The 20,552-nt window shown below is 42.7% G+C and overlaps 1 protein-coding gene across 1 annotated transcript; it reads left to right on the top strand.

Annotated features, from left to right (window-relative positions):
* Positions 1–258: 258 nt before the first annotated feature.
* slc71a1-2 (solute carrier family 71 member 1-2) lies at positions 259–20,061 on the top strand. Its single transcript, XM_071909146.2, has 12 exons — positions 259–443; positions 3,365–3,460; positions 6,686–6,748; positions 9,643–9,770; positions 9,978–10,092; positions 10,616–10,834; positions 11,524–11,637; positions 12,924–12,995; positions 14,335–14,447; positions 16,078–16,175; positions 16,864–17,021; positions 17,181–20,061. The coding sequence occupies exons 1-12, from the start codon at positions 360–362 to the stop codon at positions 17,391–17,393; spliced, it is 1,473 nt and encodes a 490-aa protein (XP_071765247.1). The 5' UTR covers positions 259–359; the 3' UTR covers positions 17,394–20,061.
* The last annotated feature ends 491 nt before the right edge of the window (positions 20,062–20,552 follow it).

Genomic DNA, 20,552 nt, shown 5'->3' with positions numbered 1-20,552 from the left:
TGCTACTCACCATATAAGGGTTTCCTCTTTGTTACACCAAACCCGCGACGATGCTCGCAAATGACATTTTGGGATCAATGGTACAAACGTTTTGCTAAGCCAATCAAACGCACAGTTTTGACTTCCTCTTACATGTGTCAACCAATCGGTGAGCGATATTGGATGGGGGGGCGGGTCACTATTTAGTTCAGGAAGACGGGTCGAAGTGAGGTGGGGATGGGAAATCATCATTTAGCTAGTTAGCTCGCTACTAGCTGGAGCTGAATAGCGAGGTGACGAGATTACTAGCCGAAGTCAATAGATTATTTTGATAGATACAACGATGACCCTCTAACACCAAGAATGGACATAAGTTAACAATGACGGGGGAGAAAAAGAAGAAAAAGCGGCTGAACCGCAGCATTCTTCTTGCAAAGAAAATTATAATAAAAGATGGAGGCAGTGTGAGTTAAATATTTATTTATCTTCGTTAGCTTGCCTGTGAGCTAAAATTGGCTCTTGGTTATTAAAGTTAGTTAGTCATGCTTTTTTCCGAAATTGTAGCCGTTGCCGCGACATGTGGTTATGGTTTTCTGCCTTTGGTGATTTGCCACAGCAGATCGCACATCTAGGTAGCTGGCTAACACAACTAGCTAAAACTAGCTTTAGCTAACGTTAGCGGCCTAAGCGTTTACACGTCAGCTCAGCTCAGGTAACGCTAGCTAGCTAATGTTAGCTATGTTTTTAAAATTTTGACTGTTTTCTATAGTAAGCCAATTACCTCTGACGTTAACGTTAGCTAACTTACCATAGTTAACGTTTGCATTTGGCAAAACAGGACTTACTTAAATTTCTAACTAAAATGGTGTTGACAGTGCATCAGTTTCTGAAGTAACATTAGCTCACTAGCATATGTGTTTATTTGAGAATATTTACACCAACAAATGGATGGAACCTTTAGCGTTACCTTTCGTATACGCCTAATTGCTAAGTGGAGGGCTAACTAAGTTAACTTAGTAAATTATCACTTAACTAGCTATATCGTGGTACATGAACTTGCAAAGCGTGACATCTAGGTTAGGTAGTTGAAAAGTTAGCCATAGCCGAACGTTGAAGTCAACAATCCAAATAACAGCCTAACATTAGCTAATAACTAACTGGCAAGCTAGTCAGCGAATGCTTGCTGTCTAGAATATGGTGTTGATGTTTAGTAACGTAGTAGTTAGGGCCTGTGGTTGCTGAAATATTTGTACTTTTTTCTCTGATTCATTGACACCTCTAGTCCATTTTTGTCAGCTATGTTGAAACCTTTGAATATCTTCTTTGGTGTGAGATGGTACCATAAAACCACCTTGGAACGCATTAACATATCTTAACCAAATGAATGAAATGGATAGGTAGCGGCCAGAGACGAGTTTCCTTGACTTTGGAAACCACTGCTTGGTAACCACAATCATGACTTACTCATCTATAGTGACAACTACTGTCACTATAGATGAGTAAGTCATGATTGTCCCTAATCTAGACGGAGTGTTAAACTGCTCTCTAAGAGTTGGATCTGATGAAATGTGTTTGTTATGACTGTAATGAGGCGTTAGTGCTAGTTATGTAATGGCTATGGCATAGGCTGCTATGCCATAGTTGAATTGATATGCTGGAATTTCATCAAGTGAAATGTATGAAGAGACACAGAGTTGTAATCTGGCAAATGGGCTGAAAAGATCCAAAAGGTGTTATTTGGACACAGCAAGGCCATCCACTGATGACAGTCTTGGTGCCTGTAAATGACTTAAACACCTGTCATGATGTGGCCTGTCCTGACAAGGCCTTCATTTCACATCAGTGTTGTTGCTCCACCGTGTTGCTGTGGCCAGGTCTGACCACTCAACCATTATGTTTTGACTTTCAACACCTAGTTCTCAATCCAACCACTAAGTCTGAGGGTTTCAGATGCTCATTCTGAAAATGGCTAAATACAGTTTAAATCCATTTGTGGGAATCATTTCAATAGTGAGGAAGTTGCAACACCCATAAACCGAGTTAAACCGTTTCAGGTTCCTCATTTTGTCAGTGCAGCAGGTGGCGTGATCATACATTCATAATGGAACAAAAAGGATGGGTGTTTTATCAGATTTGGCGCTCGCACCCCCAGTGGTAACGTGTCCTCCTCTGCTGTTGCACCCAGGCCTGTGGTTTTCCTGTGACGCTCGAATCCATGCTACGCGGGGAAATAACAGACCACATGAGCTACTAACTAGCTGCTAGTGTCTTCGTTGAGATGGCCCTGGCCTACTTTACAGTCCCCACAATTTTCACACCTCGCCATGTTTCCTGCCAAGGATCCTGCTCAGCATCCCCGCTCACTCCATCACACTCTCTCTTCATCTTATAGACTTGTATGGATTTTATTGTGCCGCAGTGAAGTGACTTCCTCTTTTGGGAGTGGGTTTCAAGACAGATTAAAAGGAAGTCTATTTGTGTTTTACTCATACACAGATTAGACCTGCATTTCGACTGACCTAGTGAACTTTGCTATAGCATAGAATTGTTAAATTAGCTCCCATATTAGGTTGAGCCATTTGGTTCCAGGCTGTAAAATTCAAAAGGAGAACAGTTTCAGTTTCCTGGAACACTTCTAAGCCGTTTCTGTGTAAATGTTAATTTCTGTTTGAAAATGTTGTGCTGTAATTGGCCTATATTTAACAATTGGTAACATAGTACTGAGTTTACATCTCTTAGTGAACTGACTGAGCCCTCTTCTCTTGCCTGACATTGTTTTGAACTCTCAGTGGTTATTTTCTCTCATTGGGCTGTGGTAGTTATATGAAGTAAATCTGAATTTGAATTTCAGTAAAAATGGGTCACAGTAATTGGATTGGTGTTGTGTTTAAATTCAAGATTCAATACTTTAGTGCCAAGTCAACAGTGTTGGTTGGAATTTGCCTCAGTACAGCTCAAGATAAAAACACTGAAACAGCACTATGTGCAGAGTTTGAATGTCATTGATACTTACTACATTCAAAAGTCCAGAGTAAAAAATAAATCCCACCTCATCCTATCTCACAGTCTTCTTATATACCACTCGCCGCTTAGATTCAATCTTTGTTATCTTCGTACATTGTCTGGCTTACAGATGGCTTTCCCAGGTGGTCAGGTGATGCATATTCATGGTGAATGTTGTCTTGAAATTGATTCCAGTTTTCTGTCTCCATCAGATTGTCTGCAAGGCTCAAGCTGTTGTTTATGTGTTACCGTTAGCAGGCACTTAACTGTATGTGGCAAGAGATCTTTATAGCCTCTCAGCTAACCTCTCTCTCTCTCTCTCTGTCTGTCTGTCTCTCCCCTTCTCTCTCGCTCCCTCTTATTTTCTGCTCTCTCCATCCAGCCTCAGGGAATCGGTGAGCCCAGTGTTTACCATGCTGTGGTGGTCATCTTCCTGGAGTTTTTTGCATGGGGTCTCCTCACCACCCCGATGCTCGCGGTAAGTCTTTTAGCACCCGCCCCTCAGACACACACACACACACACATTGTGAAGTAAACTGACATAACTCCTTGTAATATATTCATACACCTACATCTCTCCTCCCTGTAAGCCCAGACAGAGAGTGACATTTCCCATTGACTGGAATCACACAAGGCCCACCACCCTCTATGAATAATTGAATCCCTAATCAAATGAGCAAGAGCCTGGGTGACGCACTTTTGTTTTGTTTTTGTGAGTGTGTGTGTGAGTGTGTGTGTGTGTGTGTGTGTGTGTGTGTGTGTGTTGGCAGATGCTTTGCCTGGCACTAATGGACTGAGAAATATGAAAAGGGCATCAAATGGCGTATTGTCTGAGCACCAGCTCTTTGTTGAAAGGCTTATCAGGGGGTCAGTGGTTTGTGTTGTCAGGCCACGGCACAGATGTAGGCCAGGCAAACCACGCCACACACTCACCTCGATGCGCAGCAGTTATTGTTTGGTACAAGTGTTTGCTACAGGCCAACAGATAGCCATCATTTTGAGGGGTTACATTCCAAAAATTCTGTTTTTAAAAAAATGTTGCCACCAGTAAATCATCAGTCAATATTTCAAAAACACAGATGATTGTATCCTCACAAACAGAACTGTTTTGTAAGCAAAGTGCGAAGATGACTCATAACTATAATGTGTTTTATTTTCACGCCGGCAATCATTTTGTATGAGTTGTCAATTTTTTTTCTGACTGTAGCTATCTCACTTTGGAACATAACTCGTCATTTATTGTGTTCTTGTCCAGGGTTTGTTTTTTTCCACCTCCATATTTTTTTTGGGTAGAAACTCTTATCTCAAACAAATGATGAACAAACATCTGTGGGCCACATGATGTCTACCAGACAGGCTTATGCAATGCACGCTTTCCAGTAGCCTGTTGTTTGAAGTGGCGGTTGTATGTGCGATGGTTTAGCATTAATTACTGTGGGTTTGTTGCCCCTAAGATCCCTGGGCGGTGGCAGGATTTGCATTTTAGGCTAATCAGAGGGCGCCGGAAGACGGGAGGGACTGCCTCGCTGCTCCCAATGAGCACATTGCTTCATTAGTATCCAGCAGCAACAGCCCTTGCCAATACTGTTCCTACTGCTGCATTCAGATTCTGTGTGTTGGGTAACTGACTCCCAGAGGAAGAGAGGGGATTCTTAGCCATGCCGTTCGCTCTCCCCCTGTACGCCTGGCCAATAATCAGATTGTTGTTGTTCAGTCCCAGTCAAGCGCGGAGTGTCCTAAATTAAGCAAGGGCTTCATGTTCCTGCACCGGTGTCAATGACACCTCTGCTCTGTACTTGCTGCTCACTGATGCCATGGACTTTGAACTGAACATCACATTGATTTTTATCCACATGGCCTGTTTTAGACATTTAAGGTAGAGGTACAGTGTCGTGACTCAGGGACGCTTCAAAGGGCTGTTGCTGGGATTGAACCTGTTAACTTTAATTTATGGGACAGCTGTGTTTCCTATACAGTGTTAAGATAATATTTGGGTGGCCCGCCCAGGCAAATTAACAGCCCACCAAATACATCTTTGTTTTGGACTCATTTCGGGTGCCGTGATGCATGGAGCTGGTGGTTCTCGCCGATGTAGTTTTCATACAGTCAAGATTTAATGCTGCCAAGTGCCGAAAACATGTTGATGAACTACAATGACCACAATTCATTGCACCTATGACACAGCACAACTGTCCTCCTTGGCGTCGCTGTGTCTGTGCCGACAAGTTGAATGGAAAGACAGTTTGAAACGTAGTCTTGATAATCGGATGGAAATATAATAGTCAGCTAATGTTGCAATGCCATTATCTTATACAACCATTTGAAAGACTTCAGTGCCTGAAAAAATATGAGTTACTGGGATCGCTAAATGAAACGTCAATAACAAGTCGTCAGTACCCAACCCCCTAAATGCCACCAACCCTGTCGGTCAGTCAGTAGTATCAGCTGCCTCGTCCCTGATAGATATTTTTTATTGTTATGACAGAAATGTAAAGAAAAAAACAACTCAGTATGAACAGAGTTGAGAGCAAGGCAAGGGCTCAGTTGAAGATATCACCAGCTGCCTGATTTCTTTTCAGTTACAGAATATAATGGGGTTTTAATGCATATTGTTTGTCATTCATTTGCTGAGTCAATGCTCTCCATTACACGCCCATGTTAAAGTGGGCTAATTGTCGGAAGAAGAATCCCAGCAGATGCAGAATAACGTCTTCATTGTTGCCCTCCACAGTGGGTGAGGAGCAGACTACTGGGAGAGGGCAGTTATTGTTGTTGCACTGTCTTTAAAACAATTTGACATTTTCTTATTGTAATTAGTGGTATTGGTTGTGTCTGAGCTACTGACTGTATGTGTGTGTCGACGGAGGAAAAACTGTGCTGACAGCCGTTAGATATAGTACAGTGATGTTGAGTTAAGACTAAACCATTACTCACTCACCCTCAAACAATCTTTTATGATCTTGAGCCAAACCCTGCTGCCATGTGTCAACACTGGTAGGATAAATTCCCCAGACCTCTGACACCACAGCATCTTTCTCCCAGAGTCAGTGCATCTTTAAAATGACCAATACAACTCATCTATCAACATTGCTAAGAACAATGCTGCGGTCAGCACTTTCACTAAAACGGCATCATCTAAAGGATGTCACATTATACTGCAATGGCCACTGGGTAAACCAAATACTCTCAGATATTGTGATATTTTTCCCCTCAATATTACCCAGCTCTTATTGCCAGGCCCTTTATATCAGGGTTGAATGAGGCTGTCAATCATTCTATTCTCTCTGTAACTCAATTTTGTGGTTCTCAACCTGGGCGTCAGGACCCTGTGGCAGGTCGGAGATGATTTATAACAGGTCAAATATATATATTTGTAATATACAGAATATACAGCTAGCCTACATTATGTTTATAATTGGTACATGAACACTTTTTTTCTTGTGTTACAATGAATATTTGCAGCGTCTAGTCTTCTCCCATAAGCCTCCGTGATTCAGTCCATGGTGTATTCTCTTTATCTCAACCCTCCAAGGGCATTATTTGCTACATTAGATATTTGTACTCTGCGGTCAGACTTGCCTGCTTTGCCTAGTTAAATTAACATTGAGAAGAAAACCAGCCACTGTAGGTCACTGTTTGAAATGTGGTGCACCTTATATGGACAAAGTGGTTTCATATGGTGTTATCTGTGTTTGTTCTCCAGGTATTGCACCAGACATTCCCCCAACACACATTCCTGATGAATGGGCTTATTCATGGTGTCAAGGTAAGAGACAGTACTTCACACAAACAGAATCAGGAGGTTAGATATGTCATCTCTCATGATGGGACACTTAAAGCTACCAAATGGAAATTGAATTGAACATGGGCTCACTTGCATGTTTGGTGTCTATGCGCAGTCTTTTTATTTGTGTAGATAACCCAGTATCATGTTTACTTACTTGTTGCAACCTATATTTGTACTGATGTTATTACTGACGTGTTGGTCAAATGTAATCGTTTCAATTGCACAGTAGTGCCAACACTCGTGTGCAGGCTATCTGTAATTATTCATAAGCAATAACAAAGGTCAATTCTTCTTTTTTAAAGTGCTGACATCCCCACGTTTTGTTTTTGGTCATATGAAGAGGCGCACCTGCCGCAGTGTTCAATTAATGCAGCTGTTTGTGTTTAATGGTTGGGACACAGAAGCTGTTGTCAACTGACATCCTTCTTCATCACTCGAAGTTTGTCTTGCTTTTATTTGCCGATGGAAGATTTGCTGAGCGTGTATACTTTTGTTCAGCGATGCCCTGCTTCACACTAATTCAGTTACACATTCACACCTGCAGGCTGCCCAGTATAACCGTAACTATAACTGTTGTCTACTGTTGGCCACTGAAAGCTTCTGTAACTTGTAATAGGCTACCAGTGTTCCCTTTTCTAGTTTTCTCTTGGGTTTTTTGTATTAGTATTGAGTAGGATGATCTTTTTTTCCAATCTGCCAACTGCAGTGGGCTGGTGAATCCAAGAATTCACAAAACAATGACATTATCTCACCAGCCAAAATGATAGAAATCATAAAAATGATGATTGCCTGCCTGCCAACGTGGCTGGGAGAATAGGCATTCCTGGCCGAGCTCTCAGAGTGTGTGCACATCAGGTAGCCGGGGTCCTTGCTGACATTTTCAATGTGTCCCTGGCACAAGCTAGAGTACCCACCTGCTTCAAGACCACCACAATCATTCCTGTCCCAAAGTCACCTGTCATCACATGTCTGAACAACTACCGCCCCGTCGCACTGACCTCCATCATTATGAAGTGCTTCGAGAGGCTGGTCATGGCACATATCAAAGCCAGCATTCCAGACACCATAGACCCGCTCCAGTTTGCCTATCGGACTAACCGCTCCACTGAAGATGCAATCTCCACAGCTATCCACCTTGTACTCACCCACCTTGACAACAGAGATGCGTATGTGAGGATGCTATTCATTGACTTCAGCTCGGCGTTTAATACTATCATTCCTACAAAGCTGGTCGGCAAACTACAAGCCCTTGGCCTTCTCAACTCCACATGCAACTGGATCCTGGATTTCCTCACTGGCAGACCTCAGTCTGTCAGGATGGGAGACCATACCTCCACTACACTCATCCTGAACACAGGAGCTCCGCAGGGCTGTGTCCTCAGCCCGCTGTTATACTCCCTGTTTACCCACGACTGTGTCGCCAGGCATAACACAAACTCCATCATTAAATTTGCAGACGACACTACAGTGGTGGGTTTGATACATAACAACAATGAGGCAGCATACAGGGAGGAGGTGGAGCTCCTAGCAGGCTGGTGTACCAAGAACAACCTCTGCCTCAACATCAAAAAAACAAAGGAGTTGATTGTGGATTTTAGGAGACACAACACAAACCACACACCTATCTACATTGATGGATCTGCTGTTGAGAGAGTCCAGAGTTTTAAATTCTTAGGGGTCCACATAACCCAAGACTTATCATGGTCCCTCCACATCTCCTCTCTCATCAAAAAGGCTCACCAACGCCTCCACTTCCTGAGGAGGCTGAGGAAGATCAAGCTGCAACCGCAGATCCTGACTAACTTTTATAGATGCACAGTGGAGAGCATACTGACCAGCTGCGTTACAGTCTGGCATGGCAGCTCCACTGTGGCTGACCGCAAGGCTCTCCAGCGGGTGGTGAAAGCAGCCCAGCGTATCACTGGGACCGCATTGCCACCCATACAGGACATCTTTGACAAGAGATGTCTGAGGAGAGCCCGTTGCATCACCAGGGACCAATCACACCCCAGTCATCACCTGTTTGACCCCCTGCCATCTGGTAGGAGATACCGGACCTTACAGTCACGGACCAGCAGACTGAAGAACAGCTTTTTCCCAAGAGCTGTAAAGCTAGTGACCCCCACCCACCCCACACACTGATTACTAAGCCTGACTATCGACACGGATTGTGCAATAATGGGAATTTTTAATGGCACTGTGCAATATTTTTCATGATGATTATGTAATATTACCCATGACTTAATGTTACCAATGGCGACTTGCACTCTTTATACATGACTTTAATTTTAATTCTTTTGTATTCTTATTTACTTATTTTGTTTTTGTATTTTATGTCTAAAAACTGTCTTGAAAGTGTGTCTCTTACTGTGTCAGTGTCTGCACTATGTTTTGATGTTTTTATGTTGCACCAGAGAGACTGGCGAACAAGACTTTGTGTTATACTGGACTGGTATAATGACAATAAATTGAATTGAATTGAGACAAACTCTGCAGTCACAGCTAAAATTGGTGTGCATTTGACTGTTGGCTGGTGTTAATTTCCTACCATAAATGTCAGCTGAAATGCTAGAATAATAAATAGACTATAGAAAAGGTTTGCATGTAACCCCCTACAGTTTTCGCATGAGACTCAGAACTGGGTCTTTGTTCATAGAGTGAGAGCGTTTACTCGAAGCGCAGTCCCTGTGAATCTATAAGCGGTTACTTAACTCAAGTTATCCATTTACAGCTCTCAGTTCAATGAACACACTTTTGTTTCTTTTTCACTTCTCCCCTTTCTGCCTCTCACTGTCCTTCTCTCTCTGCTTCTCTCCTATGTCTACCACCCCATCTCTCCCACCTCCATCTCTCTCTCCTTCCCCCCCCCCCAGGGCCTATTATCATTTCTGAGTGCTCCACTGATTGGAGCGCTGTCAGACGTATGGGGACGCAAGTCTTTTCTGCTGCTAACGGTCTTCTTCACGTGCGCGCCCATCCCACTGATGAAGATCAGCCCATGGTGAGTGCAACACTGACAATTCTACTCAACTACTAAAGTTTTCCTAGTGTGGGATTAGTGTTGTTTCTGTGCAGCAGGGGACGGCTTGTCCTGTGCTGGCTGGCCTCTAGAGAACCTCAGGGCTTCTCCTGTCACCTCAACTCTCCACCTTTGATACCTCGACTTGCAGTGCCTGTGCTGACAAGCCAGTCTCTTCTCTTCTTTCAGGTGGTATTTTGCAGTCATCTCCATGTCCGGCGTCTTTGCCGTCACCTTCTCTGTGATCTTTGCCTACGTGGCGGACATTACACAGGAGCATGAGAGGAGCACGGCGTACGGTTTGGTAAGGAGATGCTTGTTTTAAACTGATTTACAGAATTCTGTTAAATATGTATGTAGTCCTAAAACACATCTTGAATCATTATGTAACCAAGGGAAGCAGTAGTCAGTGAAATTTCCTATAATCTTTATTTGTATAGTACTTTTCAAAACACAGTGCCAAAGTAAGCAATGTAAGCAAAGCAAGGAACACAAAGGCAGAGCAAGAAGATAAAAGCAACACATAAAAAGGAGGCCAAGAACAATTAATAAAAGGCCCTTACATAAAAGCAAGCCTGATTTAGCCAGTTTAAACACTAAGCACTAAGGCCCGATCACTTCTTGTTTTCAGTCAAGACTTTGGAAGACCTCAGGCTGTGATTTGGCTCATATGGGGTTAATAGGTCTATATGTCTAGATGCCAGATCCATCCATGCCTTAAAAGTGAACAGTAAAATCTTAAAATCAAGCATTAACCAGTATAGGTACAACAGTTTGCTGTCAAATTAAAGTTTACGAACCCCAGCTCTCATTCGCCTTCCCTCCAGGTGTCGGCTACCTTTGCGGCCAGCCTGGTGACGAGCCCGGCCATCGGGGCCTACCTGTCGGTGACGTACGGCGACACCTTGGTGGTGATCCTGGCCACAGCCATCGCCCTGCTGGACATCTGCTTCATCCTGGTGGCCGTACCGGAGTCGCTGCCCGAGAAGATGAGGCCAGCGTCGTGGGGAGCGCCCATCTCCTGGGAACAGGCCGACCCCTTCGCTGTGAGTAACAACACAGTAGGCTTGATCAGTGGTGACACAAGGTTATCCATGTTTTAATTCCAACCAAACAGCAGCTGATTGCACTGATTGGTTCCTCCTCTCTGGTAGCAGGTGTGTTAATCAGTGGAATTGGCTGATAGAGCTAACTCTTGGTTCACAATGGCACATGATTGAAAAACATAATAAATTAAGGTTAAGCCCCTGGGTGGAAGCTTTATCCAAATAGCTTCACAGTAAAACGGGTCTATATACTTTACATCTAACTGTTAGTGGGACAGAAGCACCCAACACTAAACTATGTGCAGAGTTGTGTGCAAAGGTCCCAACACTCAAATGTATTGAGCTATCATAACTCCTTAATGCAGAGTATCACCCATGTGTTATGTGAAGTGTGCTGACATAGAAATATTTGCTAATTTATGCATTAATTTGTTTAATTAATGGCTTCATTGGCATAACTGGTTATGTTTAATAGATCATGATGATTATGGCGTGACATTAGGCTGCTCAAGTGCTTCTTGTTTATTAGGTTTTACATTTTAAGATGATTACTAGATGAAGATGAAGCGACATCGGTAGCATTTAATGAGATGCCTCAGAGATTTTCTTAGTCAGCATTATTGACAGAGCTCATCTCCCTCCCTTGGCTGTCCCACAACTGATATTTTTCTTGTTATTCTTTGGACCAGTCTCTGCGTAAGGTGGGCCAGGACTCCACAGTGCTGCTCATCTGCATCACAGTGTTCCTCTCCTACCTCCCCGAGGCCGGCCAGTACTCCAGCTTCTTCCTCTATCTCAGACAGGTAAGGCTGCCCTCCCCTCCCGTTTCTCACACCCTGTCAGAAAGGCCACTCCACTGTTTACAGTAAAGTGCACAGATTGTTTATTCAAACACTGTTTTGCATACATGTACACGTGCCACCACATGTAATAGTACCTACCCAACCTAATGCAGGGTTACTCGTTGTTCAAGGATGCAGGTGTATTCACAAATGACACCAACAGTCCTTTAGTTGAGTGTGAAATGGATGAAGAATTTCTGCAGAGATATGCAGCATCTAGGACATCGTGATGTTGTGGATTGTGAGAGGGACAATACAATTTGGGATTAATATGTGCATGCTGGATGTGACAGCTCCATACTCCGCCATCTGTGTTGCTAATGAAAGGCAGAAATTGCTACTGGGAAGCTCAGGGATGTACTTGAGTACAAATGGGGGGGGAAAGTTGCCGACCAGACACTTTCACCTACGCTGCTACAAGATTGGATCAGCAGGTTTGCTGAGCAGCCCGTTTCAGCCTGTGAATAAGTAGAACAAATTCATTAGGTGTCTCAGCAAAATTATAGTGCAGAAAAAAGCCAATGCATTTAAAACAGAAGTAAGCCAGAAACGGACAGCTTCAGATGGCTATTATGGAACTGCAGCATCTGGAAGGAGCTGGCAGCTTCAAGATGAACTGACAGACGTGATCTCCTCCTTTTCCAAACTGCTAGGATTGAGGATTGTTAGGTTTGTGTAAACACTGTCAGAAGAACTAGTCAGGCAGGTCTGACAAAGCCGTGTGCGTCTCTGCTGCCATCTTTAAAAAAAAAAGGGAGTTCTGTAGCGTTGGGGATAGCATTTCTCACCACTTCTACCTGCCCCCTTTGTCCCAGTCCACCCCCCCACCCCCCCACCCCCCCCACACACACACACACACCCCCGTGGCAGAATTGCTTTATCGTATATCTGTCCTCATTCATTGTCATAAATTATACACCCCTCGCACCAGCTGCCCCACTCCTGTTGTTGCCTGTATAGACGGAGATAAAGGGGATCGCATTTGACCTGGATACGCCAGAGAAAACAAGGGGAGGAAAAAGAAAAAGCACCTTTTGTTATTCCAAGGATGCAGTAGTAAACAGCACACGTTCACAAAAGGCCACAAACAAACCTTCCCTCTGCTGTGTTACTCCCACAAGTTTTCAGGCGTGTGAGAAATGGGTGGGTGCTTGGTGCCGAGATATGCGCTCATCTCTGGCTGTGCTTGTCTGTAGGTGAGTTGCCATGTCCTAACTTGTGTTGTATGAATGCTTTGTCGCCCTCAGGTCATACGCTTCTCATCAGAGACGGTGGCTGCCTTCATCGCCGTTGTGGGGATCCTCTCAATACTAGCTCAGGTATTAGAAAAAAAAATTACTTCTCTTGCAGCAGACATGCATACACACACCCCTGGATTTAACTGTTTATGGATTGTGACTATTCAGCCAATCATTTTATGAATATTGGGTGGTTCCCTGCATATCAGAAATTAATGTCGCATTCAAAAGTTAAAAGTGAGGTATGATGTGACATAGAGGGTCTTATCTGAAATATGTTTTGCCTCTGTCAGATCTCTTCATAAAATCTACAAAATGAGGAAAATTGTTCAACAAGGTAGCACAAATTAAGCAATAACGTACTTGTTCCCGCGCTTTAGGCTACACTGTACAGTGATTTTGGAACAGCTAGAGGCATTGTTAGGCACGAAGCAAAGCAAACCCTCTTACCTGTTGTAAAATCACTATAAAGCATGGCCTTGAGTGGCTTATTGCTCATATAAAAAGGCGGTAACACACCAATTGACAATACTGTATTGTATGTAATAAAAAATGGGTAATAAAAAATGGTCAATAAATCTTTTAATTTTTAATCTGTGATAATTTAAATCACAAGGAACCGGCATTTTGATGTTGTCTGTTATCTGTAATTCAACGTATTTCCAGTTGGAACAGGATTTTTGGGTGGGGCGTAAGGAATGGAGTAACTGTTAAAAAATGGGCGGGTTTGCTTTGCACATAATCTTGAGCTGTCAGAAATTCTGGATTCCCCAAAATGAATAAATTCCAGCCACCAGGACGCAACCATAGTGTTTTAGGAAAAGGAAACAGGGTCCCACTTTATTTGGATAGTCCAACACTGATATTCAACTTACTATCAAGTTACTATAATGCGTCACTAAAAAGTCCACAGAGGTTCAGGTGACACAATAGTGTGAAAAGCAGTATGTCGATATTTAGTGTCTGGGTTAGGGTTAACCTCAGGTTTGGGGTTAGAAATAAAGTCATCCTAGAGTTGGGATTAAAAATGTAGTTAGGGTTAAGAGTTAGGCTAAAAAATCTGATGGTATTATTGATTAGATGTTTAATAGAAAGTAAAAGTAATGAGATTTCCATATAAAAATCTGAGAAAATAAGTATTTCGTTTTTTTATATTGTTCAATAGATAAACATTGATATCCAGAATTGGCTAACAAGGTGAATAAGTAATTTTCATTTCCTCGTGACTTTTGTCAAGCAATACTGGTGCAAGTTGAGACTGATAGCGTATTAATATTTGAATCAGCTGTTGCAGTCACAGTGTGTGTTAAACAGGTATTTGATAACGGCTGAGAACGTCGCTAGAAGCTAGGAGCAGATGAACTGCCTGTTTCATCATGTGTCTTTTGGCCTTGTATGACTTGTGTGCTCTGTTTCACAGACGGTGGTGCTGGGGATCCTGATGCGCTCCATAGGGAATAAGAACACGATCCTGCTGGGTCTCGGCTTCCAGATCCTCCAGCTGGCCTGGTACGGCTTCGGCTCCCAGCCCTGGTCAGTAACTCCTACTGTTTCTAATGCACACACTTAGCGCTTTTACCCTTCATTCACTCAGCTGCTGGAAAATTGCCCCCCTCTGCTAGAAAATAATGGAAAAATTATTTATTGAACATCGGAAATGAACAACCACAGGGCAATTACAATATAACAGGTACTGAAAATGATAAATATATGATAGCTATTTTTCACTGCTATGGCTTGAGTTTAAATGATACCTCAGTGCAGTTTCACATTGAAATTCCATGCAGTTGCCTGCTGTTATTGTAGTGCGCTGACAAACCCACCAGGGGGAGGCAAAGACCCAAAAAAATCACTGTCAACAGCCAGGTTCTAACACTGTAATCTTGATAATCGAGACTCTTCAAAGGGATCGATTTGGTGTTGTAAACTGAAATCTATTTTATTTGACTGGAGTAAAAAGCTGAAATAATATCCCACAGTGAATTAAAATGTAAGTTAGGCTGTAATGAATAGCTATTAGATTACAAGATGAGATTCAAGACCTTTCAGACTTTGAACCTGGAAATACAAAAGTATTGCTGGTAAATATAAACCACCCACATAGCTTAGTCACAGTATGAGTTCAATTTCTCGTGAAGTGAGCTGATGACGGCTTCATCAGTCTCTGTTGTTGTTGTTGTTGTGGCCTGGGGGGGAAAGCTGGACTAACGTAATGTCTATTGATTCTGAATGAGTACATTGTCTTGTTGGTGTTCCTCGCTGCTTTGATCAATATCCTGGAAATGGGGTTGAATAAAGGCCAAATTAGCTCTCTGTAGTTCTGATATTAAGGTTGAAATCATTTCCATGTTCAGGAAAAAACAGTTTCTATCCCACTACATGTCACAAGCTCTAAAATGTTGCCTTCCCCCAATATCCCACTATAAATTTAGGCTGGAGAGGGGTTGACCCGTCTGTATCAAAAGTACCATGAGACCGTGTCAGTCTGTTTTTACCTAGGGTTGTATAATGGGACACATGCCTGTATCACACACACTCCCACTCCTCTTCACACTACTCACTCACTTCACATTTTTCAATTGCACTTTTTGCATTGCACTTGAACTGAGCAGCAGCAGGCACGCTCAATAGCGTTTATTCTTGGTAGTATTGGTCACAGCCTAACACTCAGTTTGACATCTGTGTGTGGATCCTACAGACTGGGGGTTTAAAAGCCCAATCAGTGATTGTAGTATAGAGCTAAAACATTGGGTTATGGAAGTACATTTCCCATTCATTTTTCACTTAGAGGATTTGATTATTAGCCATAACGTTTTAATGGTGGTAGGCTTACCGTGAGCTATCAGATAGTTAAACGACTGTGTTCCTGTAGAAGCTAATAGTCAATCTGATTTCAATTTCGTTGTTAAGAAATTGTTTTATTCCTGAGGTCCTGAGAAAAACATCAGTTTTATATTTACATTGCTAGTGTCTATAAACACTTGAGGAAAAAAACACACCTGTTTTGCGTTTTGATGATCGAAAAAAGTGCCAAAAAAGGCTTATTTACCATGCATACCTGCAAGTCAGCCTCTTCAAAAACCTATGTGAATAAATCCAAGATCTGAATGGTCAAATAAGTTGTTTATTGTATCCTTAACAAGTGTGTGTGTGTTCTCTGCAGGATGATGTGGGCGGCTGGAGCTGTAGCAGCCATGTCCAGCATCACCTTCCCAGCCATCAGCGCCATCGTGTCCCGCAACGCAGACCCTGACCAACAGGGTGAGTTTCTCAACCAATCAGTATCCTACCAGTCTGCAACAACAATGCATGGTGTATTCCTTCCTTGTTACAAAGATACAAGTTCTTGACATCACTTTATACCCTTCTTGAATGCTGAATGTGTACTTTTGGATTGTGTGTGTATGTAACCTGACCAGGTGCATTATTGGTCACAATTTTGTTTAGTTCTGGCAAGATTTTATCATTTCCATTAAAACCATCAATTTTCTCAGTATAACGTAATAATATCAAAGTAGTTTTAAAACGGTGTATCTATCATTTGTTTATGTAATCAATGACTGATGCAGTGCATAAACCTCTGAGTCAAACCTCTCGGTCCATTATCGGACACGCAGCCAAGCCCAGTCACTCTTAATGCATAATGCCAGTTATTGTTTTGGCCTTTTGGCATCGCTTCCGCTTTCTCCCACAACTACTTGTTGACATAATGGGCATCTGGGCTAGAGCATTGCCTACTGATACAAGGCTTAGGAGCTGGGAAAACAGAAGTAACCGTATCTGCACATTGCTTATGCAGCAATGCCGTTAGTTGGATCCGCCTGTCTGAATTCATCAAGCAGAGATCCAGTTGACTTTGCACTCTGAAATATGTCAATTGGCCGCTGAAAAGTGGCATCTATTGGACATCTCCCTGACTGTGTTGTGTTTATTTGCGTCTCCCCCCTAGGTGTGGTCCAGGGGATGATCACAGGGATTCGGGGCCTGTGTAACGGTTTGGGCCCGGCGCTGTACGGCTTCGTCTTCTACTTGTTCCATGTGGAGCTGACCGACACGGAAGGCTCTGAGAAAGGTGCCAAACTCAACATGGCCAACCCCACTGATGAGGTGAGTTGTTTGCACACTACAAAGATGTGGTAAATGCATGTAATCTACTTGGATAAAATAATAGTGTCTGTTTTGAATTTGGCAAATGTTACTACACGCACTCCTCCACCCTGACAGCTTTCTATAATCCCGCTGTCCTCTCTCCTCCGCCCTCCCCAGAGTGCCATCATCCCAGGACCCCCTTTCCTGTTCGGAGCATGCTCAGTGCTGCTGTCCCTGCTGGTGGCCCTGTTCATCCCGGAGCACACGGGGCCAGGCATGAGGCCCGGCGCCTACAAGAAGCACAGCAACGGGGCACAGAGTCACTCCCACAGCCCGCAGGGCAGCGGGGCCGAGGGCAAGGAGCCGCTACTGGAGGACAGCAGTGTATAACCCCAGCTAAGGGGGGAGGACACACTCGCTCCACCCCACCACCACCCCCCGCACGCATGGACAGATACACACATTTTACCACATGTACACACTCACACCTCAGGCACACATGAGGCCCGAGTGCCAGGAAGAGGTGTTTGTGTGTGTATGTGTGTGTGTCCACAGCACAAAAGTGGGCAGTCCCTCCTTAGCAGCCCTTTTTTTTTTTTAAGCAGGGTAGCGCGAGGACTTTCTAAGGACTCTGTAGGGAGAGAGTGTGTTGAGTATTTTTGGGGGCTGCTGTGGAGAGGTATGTGTGTGTTTTGGGGAGTGACTTGGCTGAGCTGGACTCTAACCCTTGGTTTCTGTAAAGCAGCAGCAGGGTGGAGCGTATAGCAGCTTGCCCCCCTGTGCAAAAAAAAACAAAACCCTGCAAGCACACACACAAAGTGATTTGGTTGAGAGTGTGAGTGGGTATATCTTAATTGTTACTAAATCCCTGTGTGGTTCTTCTTATTCCTCTGTAGCCCGTTCAGTGGCAACTTTTGTCCTTTTGTCCAACGAGAGTGTAACAAACAGTTAGTTGAGCACTTGTCTAATGGTCATTCACGAGCTAACTTCTGTTCTGATGCTTTTCGTTGTGACCGAGGCTCCGTTTAACCATCCAAGAAGGGAACACAGGTCTTCCTCTGTACGTACGACAGGGGAGAACGGCGACTGTAAACCCAAAAGAGCCTCTGCAAATCAGACTTGGAGAGGCGCTGCCTAATCTAGATTGGGATGGGTCAGCCAGTGCAGATATAAAAACAAAACTTTTTTTTTTTTTTTTTACAGAGGGACTTTGGTCTACTTGAAAGATTCTAAAGACCACACTTTTGTTGAATATCACACTTCCCGGGCAGAGAAGTGTGCGAGAGAGACCACTTTATTAGCCGCGACCGTTTTCAATGTTTACTTGCCATTCTCTAGATTAGCAGTACAGTTTGGGTTGTATATTTTCCTCTGTTCAGACTGAAGGCTAGTTGTGCTTCAAGTTTTTATTCAGAAAACAAATGTTGCCTTGAAGTGACTTAAGATATATATAAATATATATATTAAAATTACGTAACCTGTATGAAGACCGAGGTCTGAGAAGGCTCTGTAATCTTCTGCTATCGCTCCCATCGGAGCCGTGATATACATTTTATCCCCCCTTCCCCTCCCCCCCCCCCTCATGCCCTTCCTGTTTTTGTTTTTTTTTCTGAAATTTATCACCACCAGGGTTGAAACAAAAGCTGTCCGAACCATAGTTTCCTTTTTAAAGCCTCTCAAACACTTGGAGCTATACTTTTGCTATCAACGTGTCAGTGTTGGCGCTGACGGTGTTAATAAGATGTCTTTGGAATAATATCATTAGGTTAAATAGAATATCACTTGTGCTGCTGCAATAGAAAATTTAAAAGGTTTAAATGTGATGTGGTGTAATGGAGAAGGACCTCAACAGTGGTATTTGGACTATAAAACGGTTTAAAAGAATCCCTTGACATTCAGGCTCCCATACAACCGGTTATTAATGGGCACTGGGCATTTCTGAAACAATGTCTAACAAAGATGGCATAGAATTTTTCAGATACTGAGTTAGCAACTGGTACATTTTTGCTGTCGTAATTTTGAACTTTTTTTTTTTTTTAATGCCTCAAGTGCATTGAAATAACCAAATCACAACCTGATATGGATTAGCTAACAGTGGGTTCTCAAGTTTAACATCGATCTGAACTGAAATGTACTTTTCATTCATATTTTCTGTGCCAAATTTTTTTGGTGTGCTTTTTCGTACTTTTGTGTGCGTGTGCTTGAGTGATTTGGATTTTTTTTTTTTTTTTTTTTCGTTTTCTCTTGTCTTAATTTCTTTGGCTGAAGATTTAAGTTCAAATGCTATTTCTTTTTTTATAGCTTTTTACAACTTGATCCAGTCGTTATTTTTTAGGAATCTTTTCAACATTGTGGCTAGATGGTGAATTATCGAATGTCCATTCTCGTCTGTTTTCAGTCTCCGTCTTTATTTAACAAACATTTCACCTTGGTTAATTACAGTTAATAAGCTTTTTTTTCAGTTGTATCAACAGAGGACATGACAAAAATCATTGAATGTTCCAAGCTAAGCTGTACATGTTGATATACATACCAACCAAACCCACTATACTATACCCTAAAATCTTTGACTATGCCTGCCATGGCGTTTTATCATCAGGGGGTGTTAGTAGACAAGAGGCCATCGATACTGATTTCTTCTCTCATTGTCTTTATTTTATTTAGCATATATTGGACCAACACATAAGTAAACCCATGAATTCAGATCCTACATAAATTGGTAAGATTCTGCACCAGCCCCATGTGCACTCATACAGCTCCCAAGCAGATGACTGTAAATGTACAAAATCACCTGTACGTACAGCAAATGTATATATGTATTGCTCAAGGAGACGGCCACTTATTGGTCTATTTGGTTGTATGGTGCAATTATATATTTCTCAAGACTTACCTGCTAGCCACTCCTGTTTTTAGTACAATGTGGTTTGTGGCCTGAGCCCCTCTCTGTGTGCCTAAAATTAGCCAAGAAATGAATATGGCAACATGAGTAAATGGTGGATATTATGTAAATATGGGAAACTAATGACAAACTATTTATTAAAGGTTTATTGTACAATGAGATGTTTGACTTTGCTTCTGTGGGTTCGGGGGAGGGAACCATATGTCTCTAACATTAATTTTTCTGTTTCATGTTTGTGCCAAGACTGATTGAGTAATCATGGCGTGTCTCAACAAGTATACAACTATAAATGGGATCTGGTAATGTTGGAGTTTAGTGTTTATAAATGGTGATTCTTGATTTAATGGATACTAAATCCTACTGGGTCACCTTCTGAACAAATAGTATAATTATAATAATAATATTGCTAATTCATAATACCAGACTTCTAGCTAATTCTGTAACATAGTCAGCTGGTTGGTTTAGTAATCTTGTCCTCTGGAGTTTCATGGCAGCACTAATGCTTTCCTTAACCCATATCCTCAACTATTCTTCCGTGCACGGCCCTAAGCTCGTTTCCTTCCTATGGTCTGTGCTTTTCTTTATTAAAGCCACATGGAGGCAGTAGTAAAGCCTGGCAGAAATTCTTAACAAGGCCAGCGCCTCGGCTT

Source organism: Centroberyx gerrardi, chromosome 13 (genome assembly GCF_048128805.1).
Source record: "Centroberyx gerrardi isolate f3 chromosome 13, fCenGer3.hap1.cur.20231027, whole genome shotgun sequence".
NCBI lineage: Eukaryota > Metazoa > Chordata > Actinopteri > Beryciformes > Berycidae > Centroberyx > Centroberyx gerrardi.
Note: the sequence above shows the minus strand (reverse complement) of the source record. Positions and strands in the feature narration are given on the sequence as shown.

What these genes read in the sequence shown, in the direction of transcription:
- slc71a1-2 (XM_071909146.2), top strand. Translation starts at nt 360, where the DNA reads ATGACGGGGGAGAAAAAGAAGAAAAAGCGGCTGAACCGCAGCATTCTT. An exon ending in TCACCACCCCGATGCTCGCG is followed by an intron (nt 3,461 to 6,685) that starts GTAAGTCTTTTA and finishes TTTGTTCTCCAG; the next exon opens with GTATTGCACCAGACATTCCC. An exon ending in TCTTCCTCTATCTCAGACAG is followed by an intron (nt 11,638 to 12,923) that starts GTAAGGCTGCCC and finishes TGTCGCCCTCAG; the next exon opens with GTCATACGCTTCTCATCAGA.